This window comes from Stegostoma tigrinum, chromosome 2, assembly GCF_030684315.1.
Source record: "Stegostoma tigrinum isolate sSteTig4 chromosome 2, sSteTig4.hap1, whole genome shotgun sequence".
Classification (NCBI taxonomy): domain Eukaryota; kingdom Metazoa; phylum Chordata; class Chondrichthyes; order Orectolobiformes; family Stegostomatidae; genus Stegostoma; species Stegostoma tigrinum.
The window spans coordinates 118,820,779-118,835,279 of NC_081355.1; the positions used below are offsets into that span (position 1 = coordinate 118,820,779).

Genomic DNA, 14,501 nt, shown 5'->3' on the forward strand with positions numbered 1-14,501 from the left:
GATGATAGCAGAATGGTGGACATGATCTATGTGGACTTCAGTAAGTCATTCAACAAGGTTCCTCTTGATAGACTGGTTAGCAAGGTTAGATCATATGGAATACAGGGGAACTAGCCATTTGGCTACCGACCTGGCTCAAAGGTAGATGACAAAGGGTGGTGTTTGAGGTGTGCTTTTTAGACTGGAAGCCTGTAATCAGTGGTGTGCCACAATGATTGGTGCTGGGTCTGTGGCTTTTTGTCATTTATATAAATGATTTGGATGCGAGCATAGGAGATATGGTTCATAAGTTTGCAGATGACACCAAATTTGGAGGTGTAGTGGACAGCAAAGAAGGTAACCTCAGAGTGCAAAAGGAGCTTGATCAGATGGGCCAATGGGCTAAGGAGTGATGGATGGAATTTAATTTCGATAAATGTGAAGTGCTGCATTTTGGAACGGCACATCAGGGCAGGACTTGTACGCTTAATGGTGATGTCCTGGAGAGTTTTGCTGAATAAAGAGACCTTTGAGTGCAGGTTCATAGTTCCTTGAAAGTGGAGTTGCAGGCAGATATCATAGGTGTTTAATATGCTTGCCTTTATTGGCCAGTATATTGAGTGTAGGAGTTAGAAAGCCATGATGCCAGTATACAGGGCTTTGGTTAGGCCACGTTTGCAATTCTGGTCTCCTTGCTACAAAAAGGATGTTGTGAAATTGGGATTGTATTCATTAGAGTTTAGAAGGTTGAGGAGAGATCTCATAGAAACTTACAAGATAATGTATGGCTTTGAAGGGGTGGACGCTGGGAAGTTGTTTTCATTAGACGGAAAGACTCGGACCTGTCGGCACAGCATTAGAATTAGAGGGGGTCAATTTAGAACATAAACGAGGAGACTTTTCTTCAGCCAGAGAGTGGTGGGCCTGTGGAATTCATTGCCACGGAGCGCAGTGGAGGCCGGGACGTTAAATGTCTTCAAGACAGAGATTGATAAATTCTTGATCGCGCAAGGAAATAAGGGCTACAGGGAGCATGCGGGTAAGTGGAGTTGAAATGCCCCTCAGCCGTGATTAAATGGCAGAGTGGACTCGATGACCTGAATGGCCTTACTTTCACTCCTATGTCTTATGGTCTTATGAAACTTGAAAAGGTTCAGAAAAGATTTTCTAGAATTTTGCCAGTGTTGGAGCATTTGTGCTCTACGGAAGGACTGAATTTTAATTGTAATTTGTGTCTTTTGCAAGCAAATGAAAAGTACCTGAAGTAGAAAAATCAGTGAGTAGAAAGTCCTGGAAAGCAAATAGGATCGCCTCAATAAACTCTGGATTGGGACCATTGAACTGTCTTCTCAATTTTTCGCTCCAACTTTAAAGAAAACGATTTTGTGTGTCTGTATTTGTCTGTATATGTGTGTAGGGAGAGTTTTATAAAGGGGTCCGAGTTTTAACTGGAAGAGCTCTATTCCAACGTTCAATGGTTGTTTTCCTGTTGCTGAAGTCTATTTGTTTTATTAAATAGGAATTATTGTTAAGTACAGAAACCTGGTCCATACTCTTTGTTAACTTGGGTCTAAACACAAATGTAGATTGAGGAATTTTGCATTGATGAAATCTGAACTTTTTGTGACTCTACGAATAGCAAGGCCTCACTTCCTGTATTCTATGTTAGTAAACACTTCTAGAGCAAGTGGGACTTGAAACTGGGTCTTCAGGCTCAAAGGTAGGAATACTACCACTGGGCCACAAGAGCCGTTACTCCATGTTTTATGTTTTTGCTTAAGAATGAAGCAAGTTGCCATTTATGGAGGGTTATTGCATGATTAATACTTCATTAATTGCCTCATTATTATTAGCTTTTTGTCTTATCAAATGAGCTGAACAAGCTAGACGTCAAAGATTCTTGGCCTAGAAATCAGATTAGGTACCTGGCAACTTAACCTCACTGGCTGAGAGAAGGCTCCATGTTGCTCAGGACCATTTAGCACAATCCATTTGGATGAGAGGTGAATGTGAGCACCAGATGCGCACATTCTGTGGCCAAGAAATTGGCATCTGACATTTGCCAACCTCTCGTGACCATCATGGCACCTCTTTGCATATATGGCTGTTTAGGAAGCACAGACATGCAATTCTGAGCACACTACTTTGGTGGTGACATGGACACTTTGCATACAGGGACAGACACCCAGCTAATGATTGGACCAAGCTGCATCTCAGAGTTGCTCACTTGGTGCCTGCCTGAATGATTGCAGCGTCCATGCCTTCTCTCACCTTGTCAATTAGCACAGACACACAACCAGACAGCTTGACTTGCTTGTCAGCAGTCCTCAATCAAGTGTGTGGATATTGTGCTGTACAACATTGTGCTAAGTCAATTTCCCATTTGCACAGTGTGCCATCAGCTTATGTGACAAATGTACGCATGTGCAGCAATTAAACAGCCGTGTCTCAAGGTTCTAGGGTAGTGGTCCTTGCTGAAGTGCATGGAGCCTCTGATCATGCAGGGGATCTCAGCACAGTAAGTCAAGGACAGTTCTGGATGCCAGTCCAGGAGATTGGCCATGTTCAAATATTCCGTCAGATTGTTCTCAAACAGGGTTCTGTACATCTGCAGTCCGTGGAGTGGGTTATGGTCAGTCCAGTAGCTCCATAGCAACCAGTCCAGGAGAGGTGTATTCAAATTTCAGGGGTCTGGGCACTTCTGTTCTGGGGCTGTCCGTTTATGTTGCTGAAATGAGTTGGCAGTGGTCAGTCTTTCAGGTCTGTCCACAGAAATTGAAGGCAAAAGCGATGAGAGGATGACAATGTGGGATGCTGTTGTGGATGGTAGACTTGGCCATCTCTTCACAGGGGTTGAGGTCTGCAGACTGGGTGAAAGAGGGGAATGATAATTATGAAGCGGGGAACAACCATATTTGTAAGGGGTAAGGATAAGGAAAGCATAATTGAGAGGGTGATATGCAGAAAGCATCTTGTCCAGAGTTAGGAGCACTGTGGCTTCATTAGGGGTGCAGTATCTGACCACAGCAGGCATAGTCGGCTCAGTGACGGGACTAGACAGGGTGAAAAATGGGCAGATGAAGGCTCATGTAGACAAATTGGCTGGTGCAAAGCCTAAGGAGTTTGTGAGAAGGGCTGTGAGGAAGTGGAATTGGATTTTCAGTGTCTCAACGATATGTAGAAACCGCTGGCCAAAGAGTGCTTGCTGCCACCTTCCATTGTACTGGAAATCGAAAGTACACAATGGAAAGGAAAATGGCTACAACCAGAGTCTGATTGGGATGGTCTAAGTGACTTGACCTGTGTGGGAGGGAGCTGTGAGACCCTTTGTATTGAGGCCCTTTAAATGCACTGTACCGAACACAGACATAATCTGTAATCACTGGCCACCCTAATGTATTGACTTTCCTGTGTGCTTCCCTGTCCCACACATAGAATATACAACGTAGAACATTACAGTGCAATGAACATTATGGCCTTCGATGTTGCGTCAACCTGTGAAACCAATCTGAAACCCATCTAACCTACGCTATTCCATTATTATCCATGGGTAATTAATCCTGGCCAGCCAGTAACATTCATATCCTCCAGGAAAATTAGAAAATAAACTTGCTCTTCTGTCATAAGACCACAAAAGCTGACGTTTCGGGCCTAGACCCTTCATCAGAAAAGCTTTTGAGAAATCGTTGAGACACTGAACATCCAATTCCACTTCCTCACAGCCCTTCTCACAAATTCCTTAGGCTTTGCACCAGCCAATTTGTCTACATGAGCCTTCATCTGCCCATTTTTCACCCTGTCTAGTCCCGTCACTGAGCTGACTATGCCTGCAGCGGTCAGATACTGCACCCCTAATGAAGCCACAGTGCTCCTAACTCTGGACAAGATGCTTTCTGCATATCACACTCTCAATTATGCTTTTCTGATGAAGGGTCTAGGCCCGAAACATCAGCTTTTGTGCTCCTAAGATGCTGCTTGGCCTGCTGTGTTCATCCAGCTCCACACTTTGTTATCTCAGATTCTCCAGCATCTGCAGTTCCCATTATCTCTTGCTCTTCTGTCATTTATTTTGAGTTTTGTGTACACTCCCAAAAGTACGTTTACTCCTTTCTAATTTTTCAGTTTGTCTTAGATTACCTTATTTAATCTTATTTCTATCATTTAATCTATCCTTGTTTCTTTAGTCAATACTATGACCCCCACCTTTGAGTTTATCCTCTTCTATAGCTCATCTAAAAACACTGTAACCAAGAATATTGAGCTGCCATTTCACTATTCTTTCAGTTATGTTTCAGTTATAGCCATAAAACTATAATCCCCTGTGTCAATTGTGCTATCAACTCATCTGCTTTATTCCCCAGATTTCTTGCTTTGAAGTGTAAAATCAATTAGCACTGTTGAATTCCCTTCTCTATTTCCGGTGTTTCCTTTGCTTTTAAAAGAGGTCTGATGGTTTTCTACCTCCCATTTCCAGCCTTGCTTCTCTCCTTTCTGAATCTGCTGTCAGCTTTCCACCCTGCTGCTAAACCAATTTAAATTGTTCACAATGACATGAGCAAAACCCCTTTGTGAAGATATTGGTTCACAACTTGTTGAGATGCAACCTATCCAACTGGTTTCACCTGCCCCAGATGTGGTCCTCGTGTCTCAGAATTCTGAGGCTATCCATCCTGTACCACCCCTCCAGCCACATATTCATCAGTTTTGTCTTCTTATTTCTGTAAAAGAACCATCTCCAATAAGAAAGCATCTAACTATCTCCCTGCAGCATTGCTATTTTGGCTTCCCCTGTGTCAAAGTAGTTGAGGTGATCCTTAATGCAAATCATATGGCTACAGGGGTAGGACAGAGGCTCCGTATTCTGCAACAACTAAGGGACAAATCAGATGTGTGAAGAAATATTCTTCACTTACCTGGAAAAATATATCTCCTACACACTCAAAAAGCTTGACATTATCCAGAACAGAACAGTTCACTTAAGAGGCACCCAGTCAGTATCCTAAACATTCGCATCATTTACCCCACGGATGCACTGTGGCAGTGCATTTCCATTATCTGCAGTCCCATAATTTAGCCTATATTTTGTTTCAAAATAATATTATCTATTCTGAGTTCAATAAAAGGAAAATAATGACTTGTGTTAATATGTTAATTTGTGTTCACAACTCCAGGACTTTACAGAAAAAATGTACGGCCAATAAGGTACTTTTGAAATGTCAATTGTGCAATGTTGAAAATGTTGTCATGTCACAGATTTTATAGTAAAATCTTTTTTTTTTGTCATTTGCCAATGGATTTCTATCAATTTCCCAAAAACTAAAAGGTACAAAATGGTTCAAAGAAGTAGATTTATCAGCTGTATAAGTATGATAGTAGAATACCTAATTCCTTTTGGCTGAAGTATACTTCATTTTGATGATTATTTTAACGTAAACTGTACTGAATCTCGGCCAGATTGCTGAATGAGTGTTAGATTGGAAGTGACTTCTCAGTAGCGGATAGAAAATGGTAACAAAAACAAGAGTTGCCGGCAAAGCTTGGCAGGTCTGGCAGCATCTGTGAAGAAAATATTGGAATTAACGTTTTGGGTCCAGTGACCCTTCCTCAGAAAATGACGGAAAATGGTAAAATCAGCAATTTCTGTCATTACCTGGAGAACTAGCACTTATGTTGTAATTGAAAGGGAAAGTTTATGTTATTGAGTGAATATCTGATTAATTTAAAAAGAAGTATTCTGTTATTGAATTTGCTTACAGTATTTTGCTTATCCATTTTTGCAAGATCAAATTTTTCTTTCCTTGCCAGCATGTGGCATATGATGCCTCTCATGGAGAATACAACCCTTATTCTTCTACTTTTAAATTAATTTGGATAACTTAATTGATGTCTTCTGACAATGGTTATTATTATTTTGGTTCCTTTATATTTTTGCTGTTTCTCAACATTTTTCTCTTTAAAAGAACTGTTTCATATTTGCTATTGAGCAAAAAACAATTAACGAAGAAAAGATTGATGAACAAGCATGATTAAGAAGCCGTGCTTTCTGAGAAATTATAGTATTGTAGAATAAAAAGAAGTGTTGTAGAATAAAACTATAAAATATGATATTCGTTTTTTATTTTTGTTATAGGTGTGATGTCTCTTTTGAGGCCCCTCTTACTGGATGTGGTTCCAAACATTCAGCAGACAGCAGCGTTGGCACTGGGACGTCTAGCTAATTACAATGATGATCTGGCTGAGGCTGTTGTTAAGGGAGACATTCTTCCGCAGCTCGTGTATTCATTGGCAGAACAAAATGTAAGACATATTTCCTTTGTACAGAAATTTAAAAAAAAGAGAAAACTGGCATTATCATAAAGGTAGTGCTCTACTCCTCAGAAGAATTAAAGTATTTCTTAAAATAAATGCCATATGATTAAATTCCAACTGAGAGCTAGTCTTGTATATTTTTTTCCCCTGCTGAAGGGATCCTGCTTAAAAACAGCATAAATTGCCTGCACTGAAGGGGCTTTTCACATTGTTTTTTATTATGTCAGGCAGCTGTGAGACAGTGGTTAGCTAGGATCATTGAGGGCTCCAGCAGATTAGCGCAGGGTCACAAAAGGCCTATCGTACTTTACAGACTGAGGGCAAGTGAAGGAAGCTAATTAGCCAGTTCATGTAGAGTTTAGCTGCACATGCAAGCAATTTGTTTATCCCTTGGGCAAAACTATCTTCCTGACTTTAAAGTTGGTGATTGTAGTGATGACACATTGTTTCAAAACTGTTTAGGGAAAAATCCAATTAAGTTGCCATCTTTATACATTTCAGGAAAAGTAATAATTTTTCTCAAAAGAGAAAGGATACACAAGGTACATTAAAGTAAATTGATCATTTATATGTAGGTCCTAAATGGTTTATAGCATTTAACTTCCAGGTAATGGAGATGGTGATTCACATTTTGATGCTGCTCATTGTTATTTCTATCCACATTGTGAAAACTTCAGTTACTTAATCTTGTCATACAATGGTTTTTGTGTTATTTATATAAAGAAACTAAATTTAATGAAAATAACATTTATTATTTGGCTTTCTTTTGATTCAGAACTGACACTTCTGTAGACTCTTAAATTATCTGCTGCAGCATAAGTTTTATCAGCTACAATTTAAGATTTTGCAACGTAATTTTCATATAGTAATGTTCACCTTTATATTTTCAACAAAGCAGACATGATGGATGAGTATAGTATAGTTATGTCTCCAGCTGTGCCAGTGTATGGCCTCACAAGCATGGTAAAATAACAGGTGTGCTATTTTATAAGGTCAAAAATAGCCCTTTTAAATAACGTTGTCAACAAAACCTTTTTAGATATTGCATAAAGCCATTTACAAACAAAATATATTTGTGTTATCATGGTATGTTATAGTGAACAGGAGAGATGCTGGCATGGTGGTAATGTCACAATATTGTGGAACATCTTCAAATCCCAGTGTGACTGCTGGTTGAATTTAAATTCAATGAATGAATAAAATTTGGAATTAAAATCTGATCTTAGTTATGATCACCATGGAACTGTTGTTAATTGCTGTAAAACCCTATTTGGTTCATCATTTTCCTCTGCAAAAGAAAATCTGCTGTGTGGCCCTCATGTTATTCTTAACTGCCCTCTGAGATAGGCCACTTAGTTTAATGGATGGGCAACAAATGTCTGCCTTGCGAGTGATGGCCACGTTCCATGAAAGAGTAAAAGAAATAGGTTTTTTGGAACCACGGGAAAGCACTAAGTAATGCAGTACTTTATTTGGATAAACTACTTACCAAATACTTTTATTTCTATAAAGCGTTTCTACAAGAAAGCAGCAGCATTTGTGTTGCGAGCTGTAGCCAAACACTCTCCTCAATTAGCCCAAGCAGTGGTGGATTGTGGGGCACTGGATGCACTGGTGATCTGCCTAGAAGAGTTTGATCCCGGAGTCAAGGAAGCAGCAGCTTGGGCGCTGGGATATGTTGCGCGTCACAGTGCAGGTGAGGAATATTTGGACCTGCCGTATGCTGAATTTCACATTTTAATGCAGTTAATTCTTGTGAACAGCTATGTGCGGTTTCCGCGGTAACACAAAAAAAACAAGCTTGCTTGGCAGCACTTCACTATTGCAAATGTGGAGTGCTACTAAAAATGATCTGCAACATTGCACGTTAGACATGATGAACGTGTCTTATGTTTTGACTTGGCTTAAGCTAAATCTATTTTTACTTTCAATTATCAATGAAAGGACAAAGCTGCTTTTGTTAATCAGATAGCAAGAACCATTGTCTGACTCATTCTGCCTTTAGTCTACTCTACTGGTAATCCACAAATTTGAAATACACATATCATTTTTATGGTCAACTGGGGTCAAAGTCAGCTGAAATCTGACCTCCATTTGACAGTAAAAGTTTTGGATGTTGAATGAATACTATTTTAACTCTGTCTATCTCAGTGTAAGTTACAGACCAATAACAATTCAGAAGCATACTGTTGTAAACTGTAGATGGACATGACAATGATGTACTGTCTTTTATTTGTACTTCAGACACACAAAACAAAAAAAATTCCCCATCTGCAAAATCTAATTTCTGCATGTTTATAGGTACAAGTGTGATATTTTCACTCAACCCACTTGCTGACATTCAGTGGCTATATCCAAATGATAGCCAACAGATCTCTGTGAACAACCTCTGGAGTAACTATGTGATGTTTTAGCCCAATTTTTATTCAAGTTGGGAGTGGAGGGAAATTATATGTGAGTTTGTATCAGACACTATCAGCATTTAGCTGTCAGAACCCATTTAAAGCAAAAGGTGACAGCTGGCTGAAGGAGGGGCATGAAAATCAGGCATCCTACAGGCCAACTTCAGAATGAGACTACAGCATATTTAGAAAGGAATGGCCCATGGTCTCCTTACTCCCAGTAAGGAGATTCTTGGAAGAGCAATGAAAACAGATGAATGCTCCAGTAAAGAAATGATTGGCAATTTACCTAAGTGGCCTTGATTACTTCTGGTAGGTTCATCTGATGGGTGACCATGGCAGGCTACCCAGTGCATGAGTAGGTTAAAATTCCATTTCCATGCGTCTTGTAGGATTCTGGTTTTCATTTATTAATGTAACACCAGCAAAGTTTCATGTAACTTTCCTGCACCATGAAATGTCAGCTGTGTTGAAATCACACATCAGCTAGAACAGACCAGGAAATAGAACAAGTCTATTTTAGCTGATGTCCTACCCCTTTCCTAACAGTAGCGGAGAACTAAAATCATTCTGTTGTGCTGTAATTTTGTAAATAGCTTTGGAATATATAAAAATAGAGACATTCACCCCTCATTTGCTTATTTTACAAACCTGGTCTGCACAGCCTTCAGCTGCCAATCGGATCAAGTGCTGTATAGTCCATCAGCAACACAGGATCTCTGATTATCCTAATCAAGGGGCTGTGAATGTTCCACTTACTTTTTCCATTAAAATAGCAATTCTTGAAGGGACTGCTTAATGTTGCCTCATAAGCTGTAAGTTATTCTCTTTGAAGTGGAAACAGTACAGTAGGAACAGGTGTGTTACTCCTGGCTGTATAGGAATGTTTTAGCAGTTGTTAGTCCCTTGCTTTCACTCACCTTGCCCACTTTCAGGCTGTTCATAGTGTCCCTGTAACTGGTTGCCAGGATGCTTGAGCAAGTGCTCAGCTGCGATTTTCCTTGGATTTTCCTTCTTCCTTTTCAGAGACATTACAGTTTCTGCTTTTTTCTCCTGATCTAGTCTTAAATGGAAATTGCATATCTGCTTGATTTCTCTCCACTCAATGCAGTTAGATAAGGCTGACTGGACAAATATGTATCTTCTTGTCCTGTATTTGTATAAATACAGTGCTGAAGGGTTTGCATTTCTCCTCCTGAGGCCCCACCATTGCAGAAGCCAAAGAAATTCACTCCGTGTAATATCAACAAATATTGCATACAACAAACCCTGACAAATTCCTGTTTACAGAGATGAAGGTTTGTGCTCCAGACCTAGGTGAGCTTGCAGTCATCCTCTTCCAGTAGAGCTACAACACTGGTAACCGGCTAAAAAATGGAAAATTTTCTAGGTACATCTTTACAAACATGTGGTCACAGAAAAAGAATAGGCCACTTAGCCCTTCAAGTCTGCTTTGCCATTCAATCAGATCATGGTTGCAAATACAGGCAGATCATACCATACAAAGTTCATAGTGCGATAGAACAGATAGGGAATACAATGTTACGGCGGCAGAGAAGGTGCACAAAAAACAAAAGCAATATTAGATTTGAAATTTGAGACTTCCCTTCAAAAGTCTAATAACAGTGGGGAAGAAGCTGCTCTTGAATCTGTTGGTACATGTGTTTAAGCTTTCATATCTTCTGCCTGATGGAAGAGGTCAGAAGAGAGTATAACCGGGATGAAAGAAGCTTTGATGTTGCCTGCCTTTCTGAACCAGTGAGAAGTATAGATGGAGTCAATTGATGGAGGGTTGGCTTGTGTATTGGACTGGGCTGTGTTCACAACTCTCTATAGTTTATTACAATTCTGGTCAAAGCAGTTGTGATACCAAACCACAATGCACCAAGATGGAATACTTTCTGTGGTGTGTCTGTAAAGGTTCCTAAGTCCTTACGGACATACTAAATTTTCTCTGCCTCCTGAGGAAGTAGAAGCATCATTGGGCCTTCTTGACCGTCACACCAGTGTGTGGGTGGTCCAGGACAGATTGTTGGTGATAGTCTCTCCTAGGAACTTGACGCTCTTTACCATTTCTACCTCAGCACTGTTCATGTAGATAGGAACGTGCACTCCACCTTGCTTTGTGAACCAGCTGTTTAGTTTTTGTTGATGTTGAGAGAGTGTATTATCCTTAACAGGTTACCAGGCATTCTGTCGCTTTTCTGTATCTGCGTCGTCATTGTTTGAGATCCAGCCTACAGTGGTGGTGTTGTCAGCAAACCTGCAGAAGGAGTTAGGACGGAATTTGGCCACACAGTCATGAGTGCAGAGGGAGTATAGAAAAGGGCCAAGTACGCAGCCTTGCGGGGTGAGTAGTGGTGTTGAGGATTGTAGTGGAGAAGGTGCTGTAGCTTATCTTCACTGATTGCAATCTGTGGGTCAGGAAGTTGAGGATCCAATTGTGGAGGGTAGAGCAGTGATCTAGGTCTTGGAGTTTGAAGATTAGTTTGTTTTGGGATTACAGTATTGAAGTTGGAGCTGTAGTCAATAAGTAGAAGCCTGATGGAGGTATCCTTGTTATCCAGATGTCCAGGAATGAGTAGAGAATCCCTACAGTGTGGAAGCAGGCCATTTGGCCCATTGAGTCCATACCATTCCTCCAAAGAGCATCTGCCCAGACCCCTACCCTGTCCCTGTAACCCTGCATTTTCTGTTGACTAATCCACTTAACCCACACATCCCTGCACACTATGGGCAATTTAGCATGGCCAATCCACCTAACCTGCATATCTTTAGAGTGTGGGAGGATACCAGAATACCCAGAGGAAACTCATGCAGACACGGGGAGAATGTGCAAATTCCATACAGTCACCCGAGTCTGGAATCGAACCTGGGTCCCTGGTGCTGTGAGGCAGCAGTGCTAACCACTAAGCCACCGTGCCGCCCAAGGGGGCTAAGAAGATGGCATCTGCCAAGAACCTATTGCTAAGGTAGGTGTATTGCAAGGGGTCAAGGCAAGCTGGAAGGCTGATGTTGATGTAAGCGATGACTGACCTCTCAAAGCACTTCATAACTGTGGAGGTCAGAGCCACTGGGCGTTAATTGTTGAAGCATGTTGCATGAGTTTTCTTTGGTACCGGGATGATGGTAATCTTCTTAAAGTAGGTGGGGACTTCAGATTGAAGCAAGGAGAGTTTAAAGATGGGAGCAAATGCCAACTGGTCTGCACAGGATCTGAGTGCACAGCCGGGGACTCCATCTGGGCCAGTCACTCTCCATGGGTTTACTGTCAAGAAGGCCGACCTGACGTGCAGCGATGATTGAGGGAACAGGTGCATCCGAGGCTGTCAGGGCAGGTAATAGCATTTTACTGACCTTCCGTTTTGAACATGTGTAAAACACATTGAGCACATCAGGGAGGGATGTATTTTTGTCTGCATCCTGTTCTGCTTCACTTTATAGCCTGTTATGGCATGTCGGTCTTGCAACAAATGGTGGGTGTCCTTGTGGTTAGTTTGGGTCTCTAACTTTGTCTGGTATTGCCTCTTGGCATCTCCAATGGCCTTACAAAGGTTATATCTGGGGTTCCTGCAAAGGTCAGGGTTGTCTGACTTGAACACCGCACATCTGGTCTTCAGTAGGCAATGGATTTCTCAGTTCATCTATGGTTTCTGGTTGAAGAACAAACAGATTGACCTCTTTAGCTCGCAGCCCCTGATGCACTTGCTAATAAAGCCTGTAACAGTAGTGGCGTACTCATCTGAGTTGCCCACTGAATTCTTGAGTATGGATCAGTCCACCAATTCAAAGCAGTCCCACAGAAGCCCTTCCACTGCCTCAGACCATGATGGTATGTGATATAAAGGAGCCCTAGTTAAATTGAAATTGGTGGAAGTGGGCAAACTCTTTCATTAGTTAAACAGAAAAATAGAAAATATGAACAGGAATAGGCCATTCGGCCCTTTGAACATGCTGCACTGTGCACTATGATCATGGCTGATCATCCTTCTCATTTTCCTGTTCCCACTTTTATCCCTTTAGCCCTAATAACTACATCTATATTGGTCTCAACCATTCTCGGTGACAGAGAACTCCAAAGGCTCACCACTTCCTGAGTGAAGAAATTTATTCTGTTCTCAGTTCTAAGTGGCCTGCTATGTATCAATTAGATTGTGACCCTTAGTTCTGGATTTTTCGGTCATCGTGAACTTCCTGTATTTACCCTGTCTTGATCTGTTAGAATTTTATAGGTTTCCATGAGATCTCCCCTCATTGTTCTAAACTCCAATGAATAACATCCTAACTGATCCAACCTCTCTTCATGCATCAGTTCTGCCATCTGAGGAATCAGTTTCTTAAACCTTTGTTGTACTCACTCCATAGTAGGAGCATTCTTCCTCAGTTAAGAAAATCAAAACTGCACAGCATACTCCAGATTTGGTGTCACCAAAGCCCTGTACCATTGCCGCAAGACATACTTGCTGTTGTTGTCCAATGATCTTGCTTTCTTCACCAGTTGCTGCACCTGAAAGCTTACTTTCAATGACTGGTACACAAGGACATCTAGGTCTCGTTGCACTTCTCTTTTTCCCAATCTGTCACCATTGCAGATAATTATCCACCTTTCTCTTTTTGCAACCAAAGTGCTTAACCCTACATTTGTCTACATAATACTTGATCTGCCATGCATTTACCTACACGCTCAACTTATCCAAATCACACTGAAGCATTCCTGGATCCTCTTCACAATTCACCTCCCATCAAGCTTTGTGATGTCTGCAAACTTGAAGATATATGGCTAGTTTCACTCCTAACACAAAAGAAAATGATTTCGGTTATTTGAAGCCAATCATCTTGGCTCCAGGACATCTACATAGTAGTTCTTCAGAGTTGTGTCCTATGTCTGACCGTTCTTCAGTTACTTCATTAACGACCAACCCTTCTTCATAAGCTTAGAAGTGGGGGTTTACTATTGACAGACTGTGGTTGGTTCCATTTGCAACTCTCCAGATAAAGGGACAGTTTATGGCTGCAAGTAGCAGAACCAAACCTGCAGAACATTCACACTTTTGAAGCTGATGTGACAAAAATCCCTGTTGTCTCAAAATTGCTAAGCAATAACCATCTCCAACTAAAGTCTAAATACCCACTCTTAACAGTGACACTACTTTCATTAAGTCCCCCATCATGTATATCCTAGTAGCCACATCACTATTGTCCAAAAACCTAACTGGACAAGCTACTGTGGCTACAAGAGCGGATCAGATGCTCGGTATTCCCTGGCAAGTCACTCCACTGTTAACTCTCTACAGTGTTCGCAAGACAAAATGGAAAATTCTCCACTTCCTTGGGTGAGTGTTCCAAGTAAGGTCAAGAAACTCAACAGCGTGCAGGACAAAGCAGTCTGCTTGATTGACATCCCACTCATGTGCTTAAACATTCATTATCTCCCTCATTAACCCACCATAGTGACAGATGAGTAGAGATGAAAGTGTCCTGGTTTCTTCAAGAGCCACTCCCAAATTTCTATCACATAAGAGGAACAATGCAGAAAGCTTGAGATTACAGGCCCAGCTAGAAATTTCCCTCCAAGTTACACATCGTCCTGGCTAGGAAATATATCATTGTTCCTTAATTGTCACTGGGTCAAAATCATGAAACTCCCTTTTAATAGCTCTAGGTGTTATTGTGGTTTAGAATACAAGTAAGAGATTTGGATAATTTAACATTTAAAGAGGATGAATGATGAAAGACAGGGAAGGAGTGTTTTGAATTAGTTAATTCCATAGATAATTAAGATATAGATGAGGGATTTAGCTGAAGAAGAAC

At 41.0% G+C, this 14,501-nt stretch overlaps 1 protein-coding gene across 3 annotated transcripts in view; it reads left to right on the forward strand.

Moving 5' to 3' along the window:
- The window catches only part of spag6 (sperm associated antigen 6), a 136,652-nt gene that overhangs the window by 27,882 nt on the left and 94,269 nt on the right, over nt 1-14,501 (forward strand). For all 3 annotated transcript variants that reach the window (XM_048560435.2, XM_048560453.2, XM_048560462.2), the window contains 2 exons: nt 6,110-6,276; nt 7,801-7,984. In XM_048560435.2, the coding sequence (XP_048416392.1) occupies nt 6,110-6,276; nt 7,801-7,984 (351 nt within the window). The remainder of the gene's footprint in view (nt 1-6,109; nt 6,277-7,800; nt 7,985-14,501) is intronic.